Consider the following 26,769-nt stretch of genomic DNA (forward strand, 5'->3'; position numbering starts at 1 on the left):
CCATGGCTATGAAAAACCCGATACAGTGCTGCCATCGCGAAAGCTTTACAAGAAGAGTGTACGGTACGCGGAAAGCGGGAAAAGAAAGCAACCCGTGCGGATAGGGGATACAGCCCAGGAAAGAAAGAGCGAGCGAATAGAAAAAACGACATCAGCTGCATTTTAACTCCGGTAGTAATTAATTTAGTTTGCTGGAGAGGAGTTACAAGGGTGTGTGTGTGTGTGTGGTCCTCCGAAAACCACATGTGAGAACGGTGCAAATCCGTGAATTTTCCACAAGGGATATGCAACTTCTGGAAAAAGTGGGGGGAAAAAAAGCAGACACACAAAATAAAAGCGCTGCGGTTGACGAAACGAGCGGCTTACGTCGCTTTTTTTCGCCAGCTCCCGCCGGTTGTAGGAAGGAATTGGAGCGTTTCCATGTTGTGTTGCTTTGGTGGCTTCCGGTTTACTTTTTTTTTAATACATATCGTCCATTGAATCTTCCCTTAAAGGTTGTCCGGCTTGGGTAACGACTTGCTGTAGCACACAGTACCAACTAACACCTTGTGAGCGTGATAGTAACGGCCAGTCGACTTGAAGTTGAGATTGTAATTTTACTGATGAAACAGACGTGATTTTTTGTTGGTGTTTTTTTGCTAAGAATAAAATTGCTTTTTAATGTTTTCATGAGTTTTTATGATAACCTTAATAGAAAATCATTTTATTCGATCATTGTTTAATGAAAGAACAAACATAGGGAAATTCCTTCGATTGTGTACCATTAATAGAATTTCAATCACTTCATCCACCCATCAGAAATTCAATTGCTATGATTATTTATAGAGCAGCAAATATCAAGCAAAAAACAACTCCGACAAATGTAGCCGCTTTTTAATGTCTCTTCCAATATTCAAACAATAGATTTTTTTATTACAACTGTCATTTGACTTGCGACAAGGCGAACAAAAAACCAAACCCAGCCACTTAAAAGCACCATTCAATGTCATTTAGCATGGGTTTGACTTTCCCTAGGAAATAGAAAAACCATAACCAAACCATTAACTTAAGCAGGGAAAGAAAAGCCACCCCAAGGAGAACACATCCGGTTTTCCCAAAGCGTATAAGCCACGGTTCCAACCAAGAGCGCGGAATCGCTTTGATCGAGAAACAATATATTTTATCGTCAAATAGCTCCACTTTTGTGTATGAGCACCCCCTTGTGTGTGTGTGTGCCTGTGTTTCGTACGGTGGGAAATAAACATGCCCGGTTCACAAGATACCCGACGACGTGTGGCCAATACCGCTGCCGGTTCCAGCAAACAATGTGCAGACGGGTATGGGACGACAAAAAAAAAGCCAACAGGAAAAAAGAGAAGGACAGAGAAGGAAAAACACATCAATTCCGCATCCGGATACCGGACGTCCTGTCTTTTGGGAGGAACTGGTGGTGATACCACAGGTTGATGTGTGTGTGTTTTTTTCTTCTTCTGTGTGTTGCTTTTCGCCGTCATTCTAGCTTCCCAAACTGCACTGCACGGCAAGCGTGGTGCATCTTTCAGATCAAGCGATAATCGAAAGCATCCACCACGAAACAGAAGCACGGGAAAACCCCCGGCGAGGGTGCTTTGAGAGCGTTTGTGAATACTGGTGGGGTCAAAACAATTTCCCTCGTGCTCCAAAAAGTGCTCCATCGGAAATGACTCCATCTAAACGGGTTGCTTTAGTGTTGGCTTTTTTTATTTCGTTCACTGCCAGCCGATTTGTCGATGTGCATTCAGGGTGCGCTTTTTTCGACCCCGAGCACGGTTGCACCAAGGGGTAAAAGGAAAGATCAATTGATTTGAATTCGTACGTTAGTTTCATCACCGTAAGGGAGCCAGCACAGCTCACCTGACATTACCTTCGGGGCCACTGTATTGGCCACTTGTGTGTGTGTGTGTATTTTCCACCGGGCGGGTTTTTTTTATCTCGGGAAGGGGTGGAGTTTGTTTTTGTTTCATTTCAAAGCAGACAGACACACACACACTAACACAAACAAACAAACACCCAAAATGACCGCAGAAATAGCTTTCCCGCTGGTTTTGGCAAAAGCCCGAACCCTACATACCCGTACATCAACCGAGGGGAAGAGAGCGTACAGGGCAAAACTATTCTGTTTGATGTGGTTTGCAGATGGAAAACTTCACCCAAACTGCGCTAGACTGCGCCCGGTGTTGCCAGTTTAGCTTATCGAGCATGGTTTTGGGTGGTGGTGGTGGTGGCGTGCCCGGCACGGGGAGACGAAAATGCAGAGAAAAACATTTGGTGAATTGCTTGCCGTGCCTAGAGAGGCGGGTTCGTGCTTGGTCGGAGGGAAACTATTAATCGAAAACAGTACTTCAAAGTCGATTGATAATGTGGATGGTGGAACACCCGGTGTTTATGTTGCTATTGATAATAAATTAATTATTGAAAGCACGTAGAAAGGAGCTGCTTGTTCGATTTGAAGCACTTACCTCACACGATGTCATGCTGATGTTTTTTAAGTTAAGCTTGTACACCCGGTTCCTGAAAAGGGTTTAAAGAAAACATTTTATTAGAGAAAATTTTTAAAGAAAAATAATATAATAAGGAATTACAGAAGAAAACCCGAATTTTACATAAAAGGTACGTTAAAGGTTATGTCAAGTGATCTGTTTAGGCACTAAGACCCTCATGATGGCTTGTTGTTGAATAGGACATTCTTCCGTGTTTAATAGCGCTAACAAGAGTCTAACGGTTATGCATTTCAAAGAGCATAATAGGCATCGCAGCAATTCCTTAGGTTTATTTTATGTAACAGAATTTATAATGTAATAACATACAAAAATTATCAATAGCTTGATAGTCTGCCCTACGCAAGGTGAAACGGTCTGGACGAGATTTGATCCCCGAGCCCGGCGTGTGAAGTTCGGCATCGCTATCGCTTCAGCAAACTGACCGGCTCGTGTATTGAATAAAGTAGAGTTTTATAGTATGCCCATCTATTCCCTTTTTAATTTGCTTATGAAGCTGTTAAGAACAGATAGAATATTATTTCAAATTATTCATTGAATATCGCTCAGTACATTAACGGCTCAAACTAGGCCGATTACACAAATTTCAATCGCACCCAATCGTATTCTAACTTTAATAATGTAGTAAAACAAATTAAACCTATAAATATCCAACCAGGAATTACCGTGAAGCAACGCCACACAGCCACACCGACCAAAATATCGCCAAATCATCGTAAAAACGTTTTGGTGTCGATAAAAAGCACCTCAAGTTCATGGTGTTAGCATAAACAGCCGAAATAGACACCAGCGTGAGATTAAAACTCCTCACGTCGCTTCCGACCGCTTCGACCCCACTCCAACCGTTACTAAGCAGCTTCATCAACATTCCGGACCACCTTCTCAGCACTTCTCAGGCAACAATTTCCATGAATCGATCCACTCGTGACGCACTTAGTACAGTCCTTCGTTGGTGTTTTTTTTGCTTGCTCTCTCTCTCTCTCTCTTTGGCCGTTGCCTTCATCAAGCGAAGTTTAGCTTGCACGTAAATTATTTTCCGCCTCATGAAACCTGCGGGCATCAGGTTCACCGGAGTGGCCTTTCCGGTCTTGCCCATGTCCATCCCAGTACCCCATGTCCATCCCAGTACGCCAACACACCATTCTCCATCACCTCCATCGCCTATTACCGGAGGCAATTTTCCCAGGCCTCGCACAAGTGCGTAAGAATACACTTGAAGTTGATGTTGAAGAGACGGGCAATACCGGGCAATCAGGAGCGAAACGGATCGGATCGGGCGGTAAGAAGACTTGGAAGCGTCCACCGGAAAGTCAGGCCGGCACAAAAACCGCACCGTTAGAGACCGATTCGCACACTTTATGAATTATTTATCTCTCTCTCTCTCTCTCTCTCTCTCTCTCGCTCGATCGCTCACTCGTTCTCTTGTCTCACAGTTCAGTAGCTGCCACAGTTTCCGCGGTTTTTCGGGCAGCACAGGCGAAGAGTCCGGGTCGTACTTCATTAGCAATTTCTGTACCGAACTTCACCACACCGAACTCCAAAAAACCGACGACACAACACCACCGCTGTGTCGATCCATCAATTGAGATTCCGAAATAAAACACCTTTCGGTCGGAAACATATTAAATATTTATCCAGCGTAATAGACTACCCACCATCCCCGGATCCTGGTTTACCGTACCGCTCCACGGTCAACAACAGCGAGAAAGTCGAAAAACAGCGCCATCTAGCGAGGATTCCTCGAGGCGAAAAAGGGAGGTGGCCCAAACGGGCGAAGCCCAGCGCACGCAAAAGAAGGCCGGAAAAGGTACGAAAAGCTACTGGCAGCCTATATCTTGCATCCGTTTTCCGGTTTGATAAAATCTGACAGCTGTTACGGTGCGTGTGTCCGGCCGTCCTCTCAGGGTTCAGGGACGCATCCCTGGCACAAGGTAACGGCACCGCAAACGGAAGGAGTTATTTGTGTTGAGTCAGTTGTTTCCCGATTTTACCGACAGCCCCCAAAGTCTGAGTCAATCTTTATTTCTTCCCTATTCCGGAGGACCCTGCCGGCGGTTCGGAGCTTCGGAAATCGAAATCGGTTGGGTGTTTTATTGGGGTGGAGCTTGCTTGGGAATGGGATAGCCCACTGTAATGGATACCTTTGCGAGGATGGACTCCCAAAGTGGGTGTCCTAATGTGCTGCAATTAAATTGTGCTACTGTCAGCATAAAACACAACACGGTCGGCAATTAGGGTGGTCCATCTATCCCTCCCACATTCTTAGCCCAAAAAGGATAACATAAAAATAGTCCGTTGCCAGGACAGTTTAACAGGCAACCAAATGACGTGTGACTGTTTGCTATCTCCTTGGAGAAATTCGTCTGAAGCTTCCGGATACGGAGCGGTGTAAAGCCTACTTGAAGCTATCTTTTCATTAATGGAGCTTTTTGACGCTTCTCCACCTTGGTAGGCAACTCGTTTTTGGGTGGGGAGTTTCATCTCGTCACTGTTTCTCGCTGTGACCTTCGTCGAACGCTTGCCTTTGGCTGAGCCCCGTTGACTTCAAACTCTTAAGGGAAATTAGCGCGCTTCGCGAATCTTCCCCGTTCGATCGCAAAAGTACCCAATCTTGTGAAAACCGAGGCTCAAAAGCATCGCAACAGAGCCGCGGCCTTATCCACTGTTTTCGGATCAAATTTCGCTCTTCAACATTGTGCGTGTCTTCGTGCGTACCGGAGTGGGCATCCGGAAACTGGAGCAGGTAAATAAGCCACCGTTACCCTGGGCGGAAACGACCATCTTTGGAAGGTGTGTGCGTGTGTTTGGAGCTCAGCAAAATAAATTACATTGCGACTTCCCCAACACCAAACAGGACCAACCAAAGGACGATGTACCGCTATGCGCTTCAAACCCTGAGAGAAGCACTTGAGTGAAGCGACGAGGCGAACGGGCGAACAAAAAAAATTGGAAACTTTCTTCGCCACTCGCTGCAAAACCGACGGGATAATTTAATTTGGTGCCCTGCGAAAGGCGTTTACCGAGTGGCGCAGCGAGTGTCCCACGGTCGGAGTTTGATGCTGGTTAGCCGGTTGGAGTTGGAGCCTCCAACAGGGACGTACGAAATCGTTCCGCTTTGTGTATTGTTCGTCGGTTTTTGCCATTTATCTCCTGTTTTCATATTTCCAACGTTGGTTGGGTTTTTGTCTCGTTGGTTGGTTGATTTATTTCATTTGGAGCTTTATCACTGCAGAGATGAGGTTTTTCTTTATGTTGCTGGGTTATGTTTTCAGTTATTTGGCTGTATTTTGTGGTAGTATTGTAGCAGTTGGGATTATTTGTTATGTTTAATAGTGATATCCATGTTCTATTTTTATATTTTATTTTGATGAATTTTGATGCCTGCCGTTTTCGAAGAGTCTTTCAGTTTCTAGGAACCTTTCTTTTCAATTTCATCAAACAGTCCAGCCAACAATCCCTGCTGATATCTACGTGACTGTGATTATTAATGAGGTTTTTAACGGACGTTGATATGAAAATGTATTTGAAAGTCTGCAATCCTCTTGAGCCACAGTAACGGCGTTTGAAAGGTCACTTCAAACATGTCAATGTATATCCCAAGCAGAGCAGCGCTTTAAGACAATATGAAACTTCAAGAAACGGAACATAAATGATGGGACAGATAATCAGTTCAAGGACTTTTCCGTAAGAAATTGGATTCGAAAGTGATACTTTCGGAACAGTTTATCTGTTCCGAGAAAATAGATCCCACAACGAAACACTAATTGGAATTTATGACAAATTTTTCAACTGCTAAACAACGACCAAAAAAAAGCCGGGCTTTTGCGTGCTTTTTCTTCCTTATTTCGTTCTCCACCGAATTGCACTTTTCCACGAAGAATGTGCTGCAAACGTCAGCTGTATTTTGAAAGAAGCATGAGCCAGTAAAAACTAGGCCATCAACAACAGAAACTGTGCCAGTGTCAGGAAACACATGAAAGGCTGGAAAGGATTGCCGGCTGGGAAAAGGGGGGATCTGAACCGGTCCACCGTCATCATCTTCCCGTAGATAGCGTCAGCGTTAAGACGTTTGATGCTGGTTGTTCTTCTGACTGTGAAGGTGAGCTACCGGGCAGCAAAAAACAAAATGATTCCATTCAACGGATGAACTTTTGATTCGCTTCTTTCTTTGGTTTTCTCCCATCTCAAAGTCTCATCTTTTCTTGAGCGCCATTTTTTTCTCTCTACAACGAACAGCACCAGTAAAGCAGGAATGCTGGCGAAGGAAACTTTCTCTACCTTCTGCCGGTTCCATTTTCCCATCTGGATTATCGGTGCTCTTTCGCACTCCGCGCTGACAGAAGCGATGAGCAGCTGGAATAGAATGTGCCCGAGAAGCCTACCGCATTGTGCTAAAATAAAGCGCGCAAAAACGAAAGATCGCCAAAGTCTCTGTCACTAGTCGGTGGATTGAAGGTAAAACTGGACGGTAAACGGAGAGAGTAGTGGTGGAGTTGGGTTGAAAAATTTATTTCAATTTGCTTCCGAAACGCACAGCTTCTTTCACTCTCTTATCTTATCACTCTCAGATGCTTCAAACTTTGTTCTTCCAGCTTTCTCTTTGTTTTTGCTCGTCGCGTGTTCATTTTTCTTTCTCAGACGGGGAGTTTTTTTCCCCCACCAAAGACGAGTTTGATTGTGTGAATTTCTGCTTGTGCTCATCATAGTGTCCAATCGGCTGAAGAACATTGAATCCAAATCCGGATACACTTCCCCCAATAGTCAACACGATAAGACACGATGGCCGATGGAAGAGTGGCGAAAAAATTAAGAAAAATACTCAATTCATTAGGAAGTGACATTAACATATTTTAGCTTCTATCGCGACCAAACCCCCCTGCAAGGTTTACTGATTAATCTGCTGACTGCCGGATATCTCGATAACTCACTCCCGTACTCCTGTTGTCGATAATCGTACCGGGATAAACGCGCCCAGCAGGACCTAACTGTTGATTGTGCGGCCAGCCCACACGCCACTGGAAGATTTTGTGTGGCTGTATCTCTGACGGACACACGAAAGATGCTCTAATTGAGCTATGGGACACACAAACACGGTCTGTCAGTTTTTTGACAAATTAGCCCACAGATTTTCTGGCCACCCTCGCGAACAGCTTCGGAGCAGCGGTGGGCGTTGTGAGGCAAAGACAAATTAGCGTATTATGTGTGGGGTTTGTGGTGTCTTGCGGTGTGTTGCGTTTTTGCTGAGGATTAAACAAACGAGACGGTGCCGCAAATAGTTGCTTCTAAATGCTGTTGTAATGATGTTGGTCGCGCTCCACAAGTGATTTAACATGAAGTTAGTCCTGCTTGATATAAAAAAATGGGTTTTAAAATCCTGAGAGTTAATTTGAAGGCAGACTTTCAAGAAATTAGGATGAATCGATTGGGATTTTCTTCTCATTGAAATACTCCATATACCATCTAACAGTGACTAACAGTTTTCCAAAAAAATTCTCTCATGAGATAGAATTGGTAATTGCAGAACATTCCTACTATTATTTTGGAAAAGTCAGGAAATATTCGTTTAACAAGTGGAACCATAGCATCAAATTTTACAACTCGAAGAGATGTTCATCTGTACATCCAATAATAATCCTATTTAACATTTCCAGTAGCAAATAAATTACAGCCAACCTTCCCGTTAAGCCCCGTGGAAAAACCTCCCATCCGACTAGAAAATAATCTACCGATTTCTCATTAATCCAAACACCACTCATTAGGAAGCAATTTTAGTATCAATTAAATAAACCACGCACAGCGGAACAGCTTAGACGCTTGCCGAGCTGCGAACGATTTGGCCGTGCCTCCGGATTGGATTGAGAGTGCGAAACAAACCACACACACACACACACACACACACACACACACACACCGGGACACGGGGTATTTGTTAGCCGGTTCCCACAGCATCGGTTGGGAAATAATCCCGTATTGATGGATGATGATGACGGTTCGTGATGGGTTCGACCCAGCGAATGGTGTAAATTTTCGGCAAAGAGTAGAGCGAGAAAGAGAGAGAGAGCTTCACTGAAATGCCATTGCGCCGTGTTAAAACATCATCACCCTTCGTAGCGTGGTGTACGTGGGCAAACACACATACACAACCCTGTGGACTCCACTTACAGCAAGCGCTTCCAGGTAACTGATAATATGGCAATGTGACACCAGGTTCTCATTATTCACCGGCAGGCCCTTGAAGAAAGTCTCCGGGCAAACTGGACTGGATCGTCGGGTACAAGTAATTAAAATTGGCTTCGTTAGTGTGAAACCTCAGCTCGGGGTTTTTCGGTGGTGGCGCCTGTCGAATGGAATGCGGGAAGGATTTTCGGGAGAAACCCTCGCACGTAACACATCTCGCTGTTGGAGGGGGGTTGGAAAAGGACACCAAGCAAGGGAGGTTGGTATCGTCACCATCGTTACCCGCAGCTCATAAGTGTTACCGCAGTATCAACTCACCGTAATAAGTACGATGTGATGATTATTTTCGAACAAACTTTGCTTTTGCCCCAACCCGGCATCATGACCTGAGGTGGGTGTGTGGTGATGAGATGGAATGAGGTGGGTGCCAAGTTTCAGGTGGTAAAATATTTACCGAAATCCCGAAAACCCGAAACCCTACCAGACCTACCAGACCTGATCGTGCTCATCATCGGGTTCGTCCTCGGCCCGTCGGCAACATCATTCTTATCCTCATCAATCCGAGCACTTCCTGTGTGTTCTTGGTCGGTGAAGCGGGACCCGGGAGGCGGGTAGTTGGCGAGTCGGGAACCTACCCCGGGAAAGCAATACCTGCTTAAGCCTTTGGCCCGCGTCTAATCTCGATGCTGCTGGCACCTTCGTCGAGCCGAGCCGTGATTGGCCGGGAGTTTGTCTTCACACGTGCTCTGCACGTGACGCATCCCATTAAATCTTCATCACTGTTTGTTTTATGCCGGGCGGACGGCCGGGAGTGCTACCCTCTGTTTCGCTGCACGGTCCTCGTCTCAACTCCAAAGGCTCACGGAGGCTTCACCTCGAAGGTGAGCTCTTTTTGCAAACCATTTCCCGACCAAAGGGAAGGCAAATGGGATGGATTCGGTTTACATCGTTATCGCATCGCCTAAAACGGGTGGTGCTGTACTGCCAGCGCAAAATGGAACAGCTTTTACCCGTGGCGCACTCTTGGGCGGAGTTGCTGGAGATGCTTTCTAACTGCAGATCAGGGAAACAACTTAATAGGAAATGAGTTGTCTTTCACTTTCAATTTGCTTGCAGCGACGGAGTTTGCTTTTAACCTGTGCAAGATGTACTGGGATTTGAGGTTTTTTTTTATTCTCTGCTTCCATATACAACAGAAAAGCGCAGTACACCTGACGCATGTCCACACGCAGAAGTGCTTTGATGCTGATTTATTATGAATCAAGCGCGCTGTGTGTGCGTTGTTTAGAAAGGTCGAAAGTTGCGCTTTTCGGCCCGAGCATTATTCTCCCTGGAGGACAATCGAATTAGAAGGTGCTTCCAAAAATAGGTCCCGTACCCTCTCACACTATCTAGGACCAGGAATGCAGACAGGGAGACATCACATCACCATCATCAGCGCTTTGGCTGCAGCGTTTCGCGCGTACCACCAAAAACCTTGCAGCATAAAGCGGTTTGCTCTCGCCGGTTGCTTCATTGTTTCAATGAAGTCGGCCTATCGCGCAGAATGCAGGGAGATAGAGAGAGAGAGTTTGGGGAATTATTATGTTTAAGTGCCGAGGCCTTTACCCGCGCACACACACACACATCACCGTCGACACGACATCAACGTCAAAGCATGGTAAAACAATGATGCCGATGGGAAGATATAATGCGGCCCAAAGAGCGATAGGCTGAGCGGATGGCTCTGATGGAGAAAATTATTATCGGATTATCGCATAATCGCTTGCTTTTGTCATTTAAGGCCTGCCAGCTGTATGTAGCCGAACGAGCGCTGTGTGCAAGACAAAGAGCCGGGGGAGGACAGTGCATAAAATGGGTTAATTTTGATGGATAAATTTGGTGTACCGGGCGTGTGTACCGAGATACAGCGAAGCCTCCCATTTTCGCTGCCTGCTGTAGCTGAGCTTTGGGCGGGCTGTGTTATCAAGCACGAGATGCCGCTGGGGGTTTTGAAAATTATGTCAAGGCGATGAGATAATGTGCTGATTTGTTTCATGTTAATCAAGTTTCAATGTCGATAATTAAGGGCCCTGGGATGGATTGGTGGATCGGAGGTAATGGAAAGATGGGCAGATTTACATGTTTGGCTGATAGGCGTGCTGTAAGCTGATTCTAAGATGGTTGTTATGTAATTAGTGAAATAAGTAGGTATCGATAATCATCGGACAAAGCAAATGTGTAGCTATTGTAAGTATAAATTAAAGCAACAAACTCGTTAGGACTGTGGGGCTCAAGACATCCACAACTTCTCACGTACCAAGCAAGTACTGAGCGCTCAAGATTCCATATTGTGCATTGCGCCTTAACATTGCTATTAATATAGTGATGAAGACTTTAAACAATAATCTCCTGAACGATAACAAATGATCATTTAGACGGTAGTATAAGCTAGAAAATCTATCTGATCACCACAGAGAAAAATGGAATCTCTTTTTCTTTCATGGGACTATAATCTTGAAAGGTCTCGGCCTGCCTTTTCTGTCTTTCTGTGTTTATTTTAGATGTAGCTGGATAGTCCATCCTGCATTTGAACCTCGGTCCTGTTGCTTTGCCCTCCGTTCCCCCCAAATTTAGCTGTTTCCTTACGAGGATAGATGTCCAGACGTTGTGGAGTTGCATTTTCAAGTTATTACTTCAGTAAAATCTGTATGACAATACATTCGAAGAAAATCAAACAAAATCTGTCAGGAAAATCTTATTTTTCAGAGTTGCTCTTCCTTTTGCAGAACGAGAACTTGAACCTCCTCATATCCAATATCAGGTTCTTAGAGTAATTTAAATCCCAAGAGCAGATGGTATCATTTGATCTGGTAAGAGGGAAAGTAGACGATAATTTCAACTGTATAGAAGCCCTGTCAAGAGAACCATGGTTGTTAGTTCATTATGTGAGTCACCTATCTTCACTGAGAGCTTCAAGATGTTAAGGACTTCCGAAGAAGTCAAATTTGAAAGGACATTTGCAGCACCAAATAAAAAAATCAAATGGTAAAACTACAATTTCACCAACTCAACGTCTAGATTTGAAATCTTGGCAATCTTCAATAAAAACCTTGCCTTTCTTCAAATCAGTCGATCAGATGAAAATCGCTCCAAATAAAACGAAACCCCTGAGCTACCCATGACCCACTTTACTCATTCACTTGCCATCGCTTCAGACGTGTTAAAGACAATGGTGGTGGATTGGAATTTCAAATTCCAACCACAAACACATACATGCCAAACATCCATGTCATCGTAAGTCATTTGCAACAAATTAACAACCGAAACCATTTATCACAGATCACGTCGACATCCTTCTTGCCCTTCCATTCCGTCGATCCAGCCAACGGGATTCCGTCGTTCTGATTGCCCGGGATTCGATTTATTCCCAGCTAATCCTGCGATAAAAATCAAACAATAATCATCCCATCCCACCCGAAGATCCCGCCCGGCATGCTTCTTCAACTGTTGCACACGGTCGTACTTACATGGCACCGACGTACAGCGTGTCCCGGTCCTCGTCCATGTAGAACGTTCGGTAGTAGAATTTGCCGCACTGGAACTCCCGTACGTGATCTGCAAGCAGGAGAGAAGAATAGAGTGAGCAAAAAAAAAAAACACACACACACACAGAGCGAAAAAAAAACCTTACATATACACAGTTTTGAGACAAAGCACTCCTGGCGATGTACAAGAATGGATTTGGATTGCTGGTTCCTTTTTTTCTTCTTCTTCTTCTCCGGTTAGGAATTGTCCGGACTGGAAAATTATCGTGAATAGAGCGGTGGAAAGGAGCACAATCGGGAATGGTAAAATAAAGCACGAACGCAGTGTTGAGACAAGGGCATCTTTTCGTGCCAGCAGAGAAAATACGACGGCGACTGGCTTTGTTTTGGGATTTGGCGCTGCTTTGTTCTGGGTTAGGATTTACAGGCTGGGCGCAACGACTTTCTTTTCCGTTTTTCGTCGATCTCCCGTTTTTTTTCCTTAAGCTTTTCCTTTCCTTGTGTGTGTGGGACCGTGTTTGTTTGTTAAATCCATTTGCATCCGTCCAGCATACGGTTACGGAGTGGATATGGGTGTGTTTGTTTGCCTGTAGCCTGTATTGTACGTGTGCATAAGCTACTGTTTTGCTACAGCCTCCATCATCATTTGCCCAACCAACCAACCAAAACCAAAAAAGGGCGCGTGTGTGTGTAACGGAAAGCAAATCTTTGCCAGTGGAGCACCCAAATCTGATCCAAAAACACCCCAGCAACTTAAGGCGAAACAAAAACACACACACACATAGGCAGACAAAAAAAAAACGAGGAAAAGGCCCGGCACCACCGAATGACAGAAAAGTGAAGAAATATTTGATTTTCCATGCAAATGTATTCATTCTGCCAACGTTTTATGCAGCCGTTTTCTCCTGTCGTTTAAGCGATGAGTTGAGCGGAAAAGAAGCACCCGGGGAAGTGTGTGGGGCTTATGCCTCGCCCTTCATGCCTTGACCATTGCCCTTCTCTCTCTCTCTCTTTCGTGCCACCGTAATCGTAATGGTTTGAGTGTTTACATTCTGTCTGCACAGGGCCATGCGTTTTGTGAGGCAGCATTCCGAGACTGCATCGGAACAGCCACCCTGGAAAAAGGCTCGCCTCTTTTTCCCTTACCAAAATGGGAAATGCGGGTAAAATGGAATGTAAAAAAAAACAAGAAGTATACTCAAGCAAACCAAAGTGAACGTGAGCGAAAGTGAACCTATTTTTGATTCGATTGCTTGAACGCATTTTTATGCTCGGTCGGTTCTCGGTCCGGCTGGTCGGAGCGTTTTGAACTTTTTTTTTCGTTTTTGCTTTGCTTGTACTGGAAAGGCACGTTTTTGGCCGCCTGCACTTCGGTTGCGGGCGCAGGGTACCCTTGTGACCCAATGAATATATTGGGTTTATCTAAATGATCGATATGCGCCGTGCATTGCGTTTGTACTGTGTATCGTACTAAGCATTGCCCTCGAATGAAAGTAAACGCAAGGATGGAAAAGCTGGGGGTCAAAAGAGAGAGAGAAAAAAAGCAGACCGGGCACCGAATTCCAATCGATGGATCCAAGCATGGAAGAGCAGCGAATATATGCAAAACTGCGTACCATAAATGCTGCGAAACGCTGATGGATGAATGTTTGAGAGCGTTTATTTAATGCTTGAACGTGTCCTTTTGCCTTCCTTTTTGGGCGACTTTTTTCTGCTTTAGATCAAATTTTTGGTCATACACCTTTTTTGGGGGGGTGAGTCTTTTGCCTTTTTTTGCCTCTTCCTCAAATGACGAGCTCAATTGAATACAGTTGGAATTTTGCGCTTCGTTGACGGATGATTTTCATTTGCCTTTTATTTTTCTTTTGTTCTGGCAGGGTAGTTTGAGGGGTGAACAAAATTAGGTAAAGATGATTGAAGCCATCACGATCGACCGTAACCGATCAGCGTTGATGTGATACAGGGACGTGCGCTTGGAATTTTATTCATGTGATTTGTGTTCAATACGTTTTTGAGATGAATTTGCATAAAAGGTGATTAGTGATCCTTATTCTTGTCGACTAAAGCTCTCCCTATTTTATGTCTTGAATTGCTTGAAAATATTCAAATTTTATTGATCATGGCTTTTAAGCCTTATGAATTTATTATGCCCACAGTCACTGCATTAAATTTTATTTTAATCACTACTTAACGTTCTTCAAAAACACAGCCAAATTACCATCTCCGGTGCAATAAAAATGCTTTTAACAGCAAAACCAACTGTCAAAAGGGGGTTTTTTCCCGTTCCGGCAGGTGATGAAAATGCTTTATTTCAATCGTTTCACCCGCATCGAACCGTTCGCAATCTTCCCAATCTCGGGTGCGTAAAACTTTCAGCAACTTTCAGCAACTCGATTTTACGGGCACGGTGCGATCACGAACCACAGCAGGGCCTTTTATTTGGCAATTTTTCGTTTGGTTCGATTTTCATATTTTTATAATTTACTGCCAACAGCCAAAAACGCTTCGGAAGGTTCGACTATTGCACGCCTGCAAACCCCAACTGGCACGATAAGCAACAGGACGGTGATCGATACAGGTGATAGGGTGCACCGAAGAGGGAGAAATAAATTATTTAAACGTAAAACATCATAGCGAACCGAACTTCATCAACTTCATCGGGCTTTTTAGCAACCTGATAGACTGCGTTCGTATGAAGCTAGGAGAGATGAAGAAAAAGCAAGTGAAAACCCGCCGAGAGTCGAGACCGGTGAATTTCGGCACGCAATGCGGGATCATCTCGTCAACAATTTATTGCGCCAACAAGCTGTACAGTTGGCAGCTACCATTGGGTCACGGTTGGTGAAGGTTGCTGTTTTCTGCGCTCTAAAACGATTTTAAACGTCAAATCCCAATAGGATACAGCGCTGACAGTCGAAACCTTTTATTCGCGGTGAAAATGAAACGTTCACGTTTTGAAGACACGTATGTTGTTCGTTTGGTGAAGATATTTGTGAAAAATTTCTGAATGAAGTCTAAATCTGATGTTGCTCACACGAAAAGAGCTTTTTTCCCAGGAAGCCGTGGATTTTTGCTAAGGAAAAATGATTTTCCAGATCGAAGCATCGAAAGAGATGTTAACTTTAGATAGCTGTTTTCCGATGCCCAACCGCTGTCAAACCGCTTGTCCAAGATGAAAGGTCAGTCATTGGGATTGGTTCGATGAAGTTGTCCAGCTATTGCTTCACTCCCGTCTATTTTCCACTAATCAATCTATAGATTGAGATTCGCTAGAAGTGTGTTTGGTGGCTAACATTTCAGCTCAGATCTCCCACAAACAGTAATCAAGCCGCTTCGAAAGTCTTGAGTAATTAAATATAATTCATAGAAATTGTTGCGCTACTGCAAAGCTCAATCATAAATGCGCCTTATTGAACTTCAAGTTTACAGACGACAACTTCCAAAGCATTCCCCGTGCCAAGAATCTTGCGCTCTTGCCGTTAAAAATCCATCATCAACCGAATCGATCGTGAATGTCAAGTGTCGTCCACGTGCACGGTGCAAAAGTTCATGATCATTTGTCTCAATTCAGTTGACGTCGGGCCACACTTTGAACCGGGTTGGGGAAAGAAAAAACTAAACGACAAGCTAAAGGTAGGTAAACCTCGCCCGTTGTTTCGCCGACGATGAAGATGATGTTTATCGATGTTCAACATGCAGCTCTTTCTCTGCCTCGTTTGCCAGCGGCCGCTCGCAAGACACATCGAAGCGGATGGATCATTTTGACTGGGACCTGTCACACCTGAGCACCCGATATAGACTGCGAGCTTGCCGAGCTTGACCTCGTTTCCTGAAGACTGAACATCCAACATCGTGCGCTAGGAAACTGTTTCCTTTTCCAGCCAATTGATCATCGCACAGAAGGAGTTCTGTCTGCCATTCATTCAACGCGCGCTCTCTCATTCGCTCCGACTGTTCTCTTTCTTGTCTATCGCTATTTCCCGAGCAGTACACCACGGGCACCATCGAGGCCCGGCGCATAAATCAACTCCATTTCAATAGATTCCCCATTAATCATTTTCCAATTGCGGTTTTTCGGGAGGGTACCGCGGTACGGTGCGCATCGCACGTTTAGCCCCGTTGTATGGCTTTTGTTCGAGTGTATCGCGCGTAATGGAGTGATGTGAAGGTACGCCACCGTCTGCACGGATCGTGACTGAAATCTGTTAACAAAACCACGTGGGAAGTGTTGCCCCACAACACATCATCGACATGCGAGGCGTATGCGGCAGCCGAACCGAATGTGCGAATCGATTCCGTGTCACATTTTTATGCTTGATGAAGATAAAATAAATGGTGCTGAATAAATCACGCATCCGGCGTCTAATTATAGGCAGCAGCAGTAGCAGCAACGGTGGCAGATAGCACCCGGATGTCCCTTTTTGTGTATTGTTCTGTCTCGCGCCATTATGACATCGGTACATGTTTCCCCGGGAATGGCGCGTCGAATGATAGCAATCGGGCGAAGTCGGAGTGATAGAACGAAGAACCAAAATGAAAAAAAAAGAATGTTTCAATACCCCTTTTGCTACGTTCTGGCCTATGGCACAGTCACACACTTGCCAGCAATCAATGCCACGGGAAGCGAGACCAGCGAATTCCATCAGGAACAGCCACTAAATGGAGGCGCCTGGTTGCTGGTGCCGAACACCTACATTTTTTCCCTACCAATTCTCTTTTTATTGCTGCAATGGGTGGGAAGAGTGCAGTAGGAGGAAAAACAGGAGAGTGGCACAGAGAAAGAATAAAAGAGAAACGCTTTTTTCATCAAAGGATCGCACCCGACACAATTCTTTTGCCGCGGCCCACACAGGCCCACTGGAATGGGAGCGCAAAACCAAGACGCATAAATCTTATTGGCAGTTCACAAATGGTCCCGGCCATGGAGCGTGTCGGCGCTTCTTCTTTTCCATAAGGCAAAGGGAAAACCAACGCACCCGGTAAGGATGCTGCTCCCACTGTGCCCCGTTTCCCTGTACGATTTAGTTTAACATTAGGTTACACATGTACCATAAGGATCTCGTCGTTCGGCGTCGTTTTGCTTCTAGAGGACACACAAAAAAACGAGGAGTCGTTTCTGGAAGGTGGCAAGCAAAATATTGAGAAGGCTTATCCGGAAGAGATGTTTCCACTTTCCGGTGTGGGTTTTGTGTGTGTGAAGGGGTAAAATTGAAAGGCAGCGAAATGTCTTCCAACTGAGCAGGGAAGCCTAAGGAATGGGACGTATTGCTTCACTGTTGGAATAGATTTTATGGGAAGCTGTTTTAAGGCAGCATTTGGTTTATATATGAGATAAGCAGGGCCGTTGAAACAAAAGAAAAAGAAAGATTTACTTTCTTGCTAACATATTTCAAAAGATTATTTTGAATTCAATATTTCATGAGCTAAACTTATTTTAACTTTTACATTCGATAATATTCTATCCACTTAAAAATAAAGCCAATAAGCAAATACACAGCATGTTAACATTCAACGCAATAAGAGCGAAGCATATCAAATCTCCCTAAGGATCCCGTTTTTCTTTACTTCACAGATCCGTAAAGAGGAAAACTATTTCAATAAATTTCGGTCGAGTCGGTTGACTGCACACTGGCTCGGAAAGCGGTGTCTCGCTGTTGATGTCTGCTTTGCTCATCCTTCTCATCTACCGCATCGTTCCGGTGGCTGGTTAGAGATATTTTTGCAAGTTTCGAAGACCATTTCGTGTCGTCTGCAACGCACTTTGAACTCTGGCGATAAAAACAAAACCAAACATTCGAACTTCTTTTTAAAGAGAGAACGAGCGAACGAAAGGATGGTAAACAGGAACCGTTCCTTAACAGGTTGATTGCCCCCTCTTAACCTTCGGCAGAACTGTACGAACTCATTCGCAAATGGGTATCAGCAATAAAGCTAGTCTTTTTCCCTCATCTCGACGGTAGGGACATGTAAAACAGAGCACATTACTAGTGAGGATAAAAAAGTTGCTGCACATAAAACACTAGCTGAAATGATGCGAAACGTGTTCCCTATATAGCTGGCGGAATGACTTATGCAAGATTCCTTTCCTTCCTGAGTTCTTTCTCCTGCATGTATATTTTTGTGGAGATGCGTATCTTATCATTCGCTCTTCGGGTTTGTTTCGTTACATAATTTCCACCCCAACTATCAATGTGTACCCATTTCACCAGCGTTGTGTAATGAATAAGCCATCACTGGTTCGTTATCGGGAATGGCCCGGCAAGCTCGAAGCCCCACCGTTTGTGATGTGATAAATCTTCACTCACATACTCACAGTTGGGTCCTCGGGTGCAATACCGATGCTGGTGCACGAAAACCAATATCCATTACTCACCTTTATTACACCGAGAAAGTTTCGGTGGCCACGAACCATTAAAACGTCACCTGGTCCGCTACCACCGAAGAGATTTGTGATCGACGATGCTAATCATACGAAATTAGTTCTTCCAGCGGTTTATCTATCACCTTGCTGAACGTATCGAATTGAACCATTTCGATGTGTTCATCTCGAAGCTAGAGAAAAACTAGCCCCCGTAACGAAAAGCACACCCCTGTCGGGTCAGAGCACGTGTGATTAAGACCTTGTGATATTCTAGATCGCCCAGCGGAAAGGAAAAACATGGCTATGCTACTTTCTTCCTGATTGTTTGCCGCCCGCCAGGCATTCCCTCTCGTGCTGTGGAAATCACGCGACTCCATTACGGTCATCTTCGACGGGCAACGCAGCGTAAACGCATAAATCACCTTCCGATGCAATAACTCTATTAACTGGCCTTTCCCACACCGGACCACCGTCCGTGTTTGGCCCCTCCGGCGAGGGGCATTATTATTGCACAAGAGTACATTCGTTGAGGTTGTTGCTGATGTTTTTGTTGTTGAGGGCTGCTTTTCTTCACCGGGGGGTTTTTTTTTCGTTTCCACCCAAGTTGTGGCCAGTGAGCTTTCACCGCGTGTGCTGAAGCTGGCGATGGGATTGGACGCGATGGAAGCATAGAAAACGGCAACTGTTCTTTATGTGCTGTTCCGGAAAGCTGCATGAAATAACGAACGCAGCGGGTGGTGCTTGGCCTTGGACTTTCGGGAAAATTGTTTAACCATTTTTCCGCGGTCCGGAGATGAAAGCACTTGTACGGTGCGTTGGTCGTAAATCATAGAATATGCGGAAGGGTGCACGGTAGGGGGAGGGAAGGAAGGGCTTTGACCAGGTTTTTTGAGCTGTGGAGGAAGACCGTTTTTGGTGTTTATTTTTGGATGAGAAATATCATAGCAGTCAGCAACAGCTAGCGGTTTTCAAAGGTATTTTTAGATTATAAAAATGATGATTGAAGAAAAATAAATGCTTTTCATAACAAAATTGTGTAGTTATAAAATGAAAATAAATATTAAAACAATTCAAAGAGCCTTAACAACCGAATTGTTTCCTACCGTCATAAAGCGCCTGAAGGTATGCAATCAATGAGCATTCAAATTGCTCGTTGCATATACTCAAATGCAAATTATTTTTCTTTTAAAAATTAGGCTAAGTTACTAAAATATGATCATTTCTCTTAACCTAAACCTTGTTCCTCATACAATTCATCTTACTCTCATAGATAATTTTCCCATGTCCGATGGATATTAACCCTTGCGCTATCTCATTGTCCCGAAACACCGCACAGTTGTGCAGGTGCAACTGTTTTACCAGCCGGCTCCATTTCATCTGTCACCGATTAAATGCAATCCAAAAATGCCTTCCATAAAATAAATTGCACCGGAAGACGGTTGGGCTGCCAACCAAGTACCTTCCCGTTACAGTTACAGCGATCGTAACCTGTCATTTAACCATTTTTTCCGTTCTCTGCTAAAACCCATTTTCACTTCAACTTTATTTGTGCTTCTCACGGGAAGTGCACATTCGGGAAAATTAAAAACCAAAACGGCAGACCGAAAAGAAGGGCAAGCCTCAACGGGAGGAAAAAAATAAATAAAATAATGCCAGCAAATGCTGCGACTCACCGTTGGCGATGCAGCAACGAAACAAAACAGTTTGGCTGCTCCCGGCTATCGGTCCCTCCCGGGGGATGATGTCGCTCTCCCTCATGGCAAGTGATTGTAATGTATATCCTAAAACGATCGTACAATGATCGTTCCTCTTTTTAACGTGCCTTTTTTAACTAGAACGTTCCTGTTTACCAAACGGTCCAGAGCACGACGTAATGGTACCCAATTCAGATCCACACAGGCACACAGCATGCCAGCACGCTAGCAGAGGACCGCCGGTTTCGTGCAACAAACTAGCAGCCTTCACCATGGATAAAGGCTTCGCTTTCGGTTCGGGAAATGCAGCTGCAGCGGTGAGAAGAGAATTATTGGGAGTTTCAACCCGGAGGAAAACGCGGAAAAAGTGGCAAGCTGTTCAGGATATGTTCTGACAACGGTTCCGACTTCCAACCGCCAACTGTCACGCTGGCTTACCATGGCGGAGAAGAGAGAGAGAGCGGGTGAGAGAAAACAAAGCAGCAAAACAAAAACAAGCGGCAGAAGCACAGGAAACATTAGAAACGTAGAAGGAAAAGCTTGTGCTCGCACACATCCCGTAGGAAAAATAACCGTAGCGCTACTCTACTTTATAGCAGCGCTGGTAGGAAAGTAGCGTACGGTGCAACCGACTCAAAAGAATGAGTGCCTGACACGCAAACTTCTGCTGGCCAAAAAGCTTCTGCTGGTCGCTGCCACCCGTTATCCTGTTCAACAACACCACTTGTAGATAAGACCCATTTTCCTTCGCTTTCTCGAGCGTTCGGCAGGGGAAGGTATTGGTGCGTTGCTGACCACAGCAAACCCTGGGACGAAGTTTTACATCCACACCACACTTACTGCTAGTGGTGCGGGTCACTGCGTCATTAGGAAAATTAAAATGCGTTCCATACCAGCTGTAAGCAGTGTGAAACCTCAGAAAGATACCTCAAGAAGAACAAGTTGCTTGCGAGTCCTCCGGCCCAGCAGCCCAGTCCCGGTTTTGGCCTTCCTCCCCATTTCTGGTGGGAACACGGAAAGGTGACAGCAACCCGTTAATTAAATTGTTGATCGTTCCTGTCCGTTAATTGTCTGCTGAATAAATAATCGCTCCAAAACGGCAGAAAACACCAACAGCACGCGGACTAGTCGAAGACGGGGACGCAAATTCAAATGAACAACCCAGCGCCAGTGTCTTCCTGCTTGGGTGACATTTACAAGAAATGATACGCTACACGCTCGTTCCACGCGATGTCGCGCGCCTAGACTATTTAGTAGTTGCTTTAATAATTCAACCCTCTTTCGTCCAGCAATTTCACCCCAGCCAAAGGACACCACCGCATTCGGTCGGATGAATAGCAATCACCGGCAATATTCACTCACCTGCATCCAAATAAGCGCCCGGTGGTTGGATTAGTTGAGCTGTCACTTTGTAACTGGAGTCCTCATTCGTACGGGGAATTGCGACCGAATGACTCGGGAAAAGTGAGACTCCAAATGATGGACTATGCATTTTTGAACGAGTTTTGTTCGTGTGCTTTTTTTTGCTTTTCTTTTGTGTCCGGCCTCAGTGTTTGTGTCGGAGCTTTGAGTGTATAATTTGCTGCACAGTGAGGCCTGGTTGGCAATTTCGCTGTCCAGCTGTGCTTTCGAATGCAGCCGCATGGAGAGCGAAGTGGGTGAAAATTACAGACCCTGCAATCATTGGATAACTATCGTCTTCGTCGGTTGTAATAGTGTTTGGTGCTGTTGTGTGTTGTATCATTTGAAGCTTCAAGTGACGCTGTTCGTTTAAAATTCGAGAATGATTTGATTCATTTTGCTTTAAACTAAACAGGAAGTTTTATAGTGAGGAGCAATAGTTGTTATATCCTCAAAAAAGCAATGAAATTTTGGGAACTTTAACTTGAAAACTCAACAGATTTGATTTGCTGACATCTGAGCTTTGATCATGTCTTCTCGTTTTGTTAACAACACACTCAGGGCTATGATACACCGCTCGGAAGTACTTGACCTAATCTGTATCCTTTCCCGACAAGCCCCAACTCAACCGTCCCCAGTTCCCCAAACCATCGCATCACAATTTCACACCATCTACAGAAATGCATTTTCAATTGCTGTAAATGTCACGCTAAATACCCCTTTCGCAGCGATTCGAGAATTTGTGACCATCCATTTTACGAGCCATCCGTTTACGATGACGATTGGACGATAGAAGTCTGTTCAGCTTGCCATTTTGCTCCCCGTTTTGAAGCTCAGTCGCTCCTTATCCATCCACAAACAATGCTCGCTAGTATACAATTGTTACACTGGCATGCAATTGAAGAGTGTTACGGAAACGCACCCTCACACACACAAACCCTCGCACTGCACCCAAGCTTTACGCCCGACACTTAAAAAGACGGAGCAGAACAGACGGTTGGAAAGCTTTTGCATTCCTCGTTCGGTCGTGTTTTTATTGCAACTAATTGCTGCGTTGTATTACGCTTACCTACGCTGCTACTTCCGTAGGATGGCATTAGGAATTGCACCGTCGGTCGGTTGTGCAGCAGGGAAAAAAGGGGAAGGTTAAGCTAGCTGGCACGTAAGCTGGCAGGATTAATCAACGGTATCTTGAAGGCTTTAGATTTCGCTTTTATTGGATGACTTTTAGTGCTTCGGGCTTACGGGGAAACAATGGCGCAAGGAGCGACGAGCGTACCCGCTGCCGTTAGTTGGTGCAAATTGTAAGTTTATGGCAGTATGCAGTAGCGCTACCACCAGGTACCAGATCGGTGGATCGGTTTCGAAACTTATCTACTAATTGCATTCGACATCTCGACTAAACGCACCCACGCCGACTGGTGCATGTGCAGTGGAGAAAAGCACACACACACCCACACGAAAAAAATAGCTGCCGAAGGAAAACCCGGAGTACGGGTGCTTAATGAGATGCTAAAATGGGTGCATCACACGAACTGGGTGGGTAGGATTAAGCGAGCAGAGAGTTTTCGGGAGGACTCGTATTGTCGTAAATTACAGCAGCGTGCGATTTTCGTGCAGCGAAGTAGTTGAGATAAAAGCAAAGGGTTGCTCGTTGCAGCATTAGACGACCGCAACCACCGCTTATCGAGTGACTTATTAATTTGAACCGGTAGGTTTGGTCGGGTTTTGTGGAAGTAGTTGGGAGGAGTGGTGTTTAAAGCGAGCTTATGGTTTTGATTAGAACCGTTCGTAGATGTTTTATCGCTCAAAAAACAATATTTTTAGGACACTTCCGAAAGGGTTTTTAGTTAATTTAACAAATATTCGTCATTTAAATTTCCCATCTACAGAGCTATAATTTAATTGAAGAATACTGGACCTGACTGTCTATTATGGCCTTGAATAAACTCTCTGGACGGAGCTCTTCTTCGATTTCACAACCTTGAGCGGACTTGGTCTGCCATTACTGGCTTTCTATACTTGTTATTCCCCCGAAGCTACATAGACAGTTCAGCGTACGGGGAGACATTATAGAAGCGCGATTCGACACCTTGTCGGACTGTGAGAAGATTGGTGCCCTAATAGTTTTGCCATTGGACCCCAATCTTCCAGGAATTGATTCTGCGAAATATAATCTTAATCGTGTTTCTCTAAAGCTTTTCTTTCTTTAGGTACAACTGCAATCCCTTGACATTCCTTGTATTCCAATAAGCTATCTAATCACAAAAGCTCTCTTATTGGCTAAAGAACTCACTTGTTAAAGTTAGCTCCCTCAAATACGTCTCTAGATATCTAAATTATTAACTCATCCCCTTAGCTCATCGGCTGATCAACTCAGGGCCACGAAACTTTCGCTACCTGTGCAGAGCAAACTGCATGGCATCCTGGTTTGGTTGATGATTGATTAGAAGCGAAAAGAAACATCATGAAATAAAGAAACTCCTTCTATGCAATAGGGGCCAAACCACGCTAAAAGTCTGGCCCAACGCGGGCGGGGGCCCAGTAATTAACCTTAACTTTCCAAATGAACGCATCCACCCATTCCGTAACCAACGCTCCCTCCCCAAATACCAAATGTACACTAGCGCTCGTTACATCGGTGGAAAGGAAAGCAACAACGGAAGAAATGAAGAGAAAAAAAAACAGGAGAACATTGTAAGGTAAGAAACGGTTCCGAACCGATGGGCCCAAACGAAAGACTAAACTTTTCAAATTAGCTTCCAATCATTGCGTGAATAAGACGTGGCGGACGTTGGGAGTTGCGTTCACCGTCGATCGATCTGTTCGTTTTGCGTGAAACTTTTCGTGAGCATTTCGTGGCCTCACGCGAAAAACAACAAAAAGCAAAGTAAAAAAAAATATTTACTCTTTTTGCGCTGGATGTAGAAGGTTCTGTACTACACCACGCTTAAGAGAGATGCTTCTACGGTTTTGCTACGGGTGAGGTTGGAAGTACCATGAGAGCGTAGAAAAAAAACATGCTGACAGGCAAACGAACTCAAGAAAAGCTCATACACTGGTTAGCTCGCTAAAGCTAATTTCATTAATCTGCAAGCGTTTATCGTAAAACTTGGCCGAGCCGCAACCATTGTCTGTGGTGTAAGTCTGGCTGAGAACGTGACGATAACCACCGTTCGGGACCCGGTTCATCATCATCCCAGGCAGCCAGTGAAAAGAAAAGCATGATTATTGATCGACCGACCGAGGCGAGCCTTCAAACGTCTTCAAACGAAGCCTTCACCGTCCCACCGTCCGTCTCGTAATGATTCATTTTCTCGCTAAACACAAACTGGCGAGTGGGTAATGAGCTGGCACAATTTTCCCGGTGCCCGGACAGCCCGTCTGGCTCGTCAAACTCGTCCTCCAATTGGCGGAACGGGCAAGCAATTATTAGTAAATGAGGTGAAATTTAAGACGATGAAAGCGTGGCCAAGATGCTTTCGTGTTTTTTTTTCACGGCACGATCTGTTTCCAATGGTGTTTTTCTGTTCATTTTCGCATTTTCAAAGAAAGCATCCGAGCGGCGACCGAAAAGAAAAAGGATTCTTTACGTACACAACAGCAAAAAAGGGGAGCGATAAAGTGGTTTCCTTTCTTCTCGTTTTGTGTGTAATTGAGCCACACATATCAACAGTGGAGCAGAATCTTCTTCTATCAGCTTCATTAGCATGAAAAGAAGTGACCTTTTTCTGTGAAAGAAAACGGCCAACAGCTTCAACCCTCAGCAACCGGTAGGGCACATAAGCTTGCTCTCGCTTCCACCCGTCATGCATGCAAAAAGCTTTTCCTTGCCCAATTTTGTCTCGTTTCCAATAAATGAGGAAAAACGATACATTCTGAACTGGAAAGTGGCCGATCCGTTCGATGGGAAAGGAATGGTGAGTGAGCGAAGGGAATCAATATAGATTTCGCTTTGTTTTGTTTATTCAATTTCAAACTCTCGACGAGCAGCCTGTACCCGCTGTTCGACCGAGGAAAGAAACGCCGCACAGTCACATCCTTGGACAGTTACCAACCCGGCTGCAGAAGGCTTGTCCAATAAAATTTGGAAAAGGATTCTAGTCCGGAGAAGAAAACACACTAGGAAAGCCTCGGTTCTGTCCCCTTTCTCGACTGCTGGACTCCACCTCGCGAAAAACATCCGCCAGGCCGGCCCGTTGTTGGGGTAGTGTCCAAGCGCGGTTGATTCTGTTTCCGGTGCCATTCTATTTATTTTATTTCAGCCTCACTCTCTCGTCTCCCGGTGCCCCGTGTTTCGGTAGGAACGAACGAGATTTCGAGGTACTTTTTCTTCGATTGTTGCTAACACCGGCCCTCGCCGGTACCTTTTTTTTCCCCCCGCAAGGCTGCCGGAAAAGCGAAGCGAGTGAGAAAAATGTCATAATACTGCAAACGAGTTCGAAAACGAGTTGGCCTCCGGGAAAGAAAGTGGACAACTTCCGGCCGGCTGCCGGACCGGGAACGGAGGGCAAAGAAAAGCTAGCCGAAATACAAAGCCAATACAAATGGCAGGACAGGCAAAGGCGAACCGGAAAGCCGACTCACATGAGCACTCACACGGTGGCCCTGTTCGCGAGCAACGAGACGAACGAACGTGGATGAGAAAGCCCTCCGAAAATGACCCTTGAAATCCAATTTCGCCTAATTTTATTATGATTTTTGTTGTATTGTTGTCCATTTGGGTGCTTTGGTGTCGTACGTAAAGTTCGGAAAGTTCGTGGTGCCTGGCGTGGTGCTGGCAGAGGACCACATTTTGTAAAGAGCTGCTGCTGCTGGCCTTTCTTTCGACGAAACTGCAAAATTCGATCCGGAAAGCGGGCGAGATTACTCTGCTCGCCCGTGTAGGCCCGGCAGCCTTGACAGTAAATTCAATCAAAAGCTGGAAAGTATGACACAGCGCGCTTTGGTAAAAAAAAAGTGCCGGAATAGGTTGATTGGATTTTTATTCAACGGTTAGTGCTCGTTTTTGGAGATCATGTTGAGATTTAAACACCATTTGCTTTCGTAGCGTAACTATTGCTGAGGGTATTGCGTACAGTACATCGCAAGCA

The 26,769-nt window shown here is 45.0% G+C and overlaps 1 protein-coding gene across 3 annotated transcripts in view; it reads right to left on the minus strand.

Moving 5' to 3' along the window:
- Positions 1–26,769, minus strand: part of LOC118514333 (semaphorin-2A-like) — an 88,163-nt gene that overhangs the window by 33,716 nt on the left and 27,678 nt on the right. For all 3 annotated transcript variants that reach the window (XM_036061141.1, XM_036061142.1, XM_036061140.1), the window contains 2 exons: positions 12,203–12,290; positions 2,478–2,529 (listed from right to left, as the gene is read on the minus strand). In XM_036061141.1, coding sequence (XP_035917034.1) covers positions 2,478–2,529; positions 12,203–12,290 — 140 coding nt within the window. The remainder of the gene's footprint in view (positions 1–2,477; positions 2,530–12,202; positions 12,291–26,769) is intronic.

Source organism: Anopheles stephensi, chromosome 3 (assembly GCF_013141755.1).
Source record: "Anopheles stephensi strain Indian chromosome 3, UCI_ANSTEP_V1.0, whole genome shotgun sequence".
Lineage (NCBI taxonomy): Eukaryota > Metazoa > Arthropoda > Insecta > Diptera > Culicidae > Anopheles > Anopheles stephensi.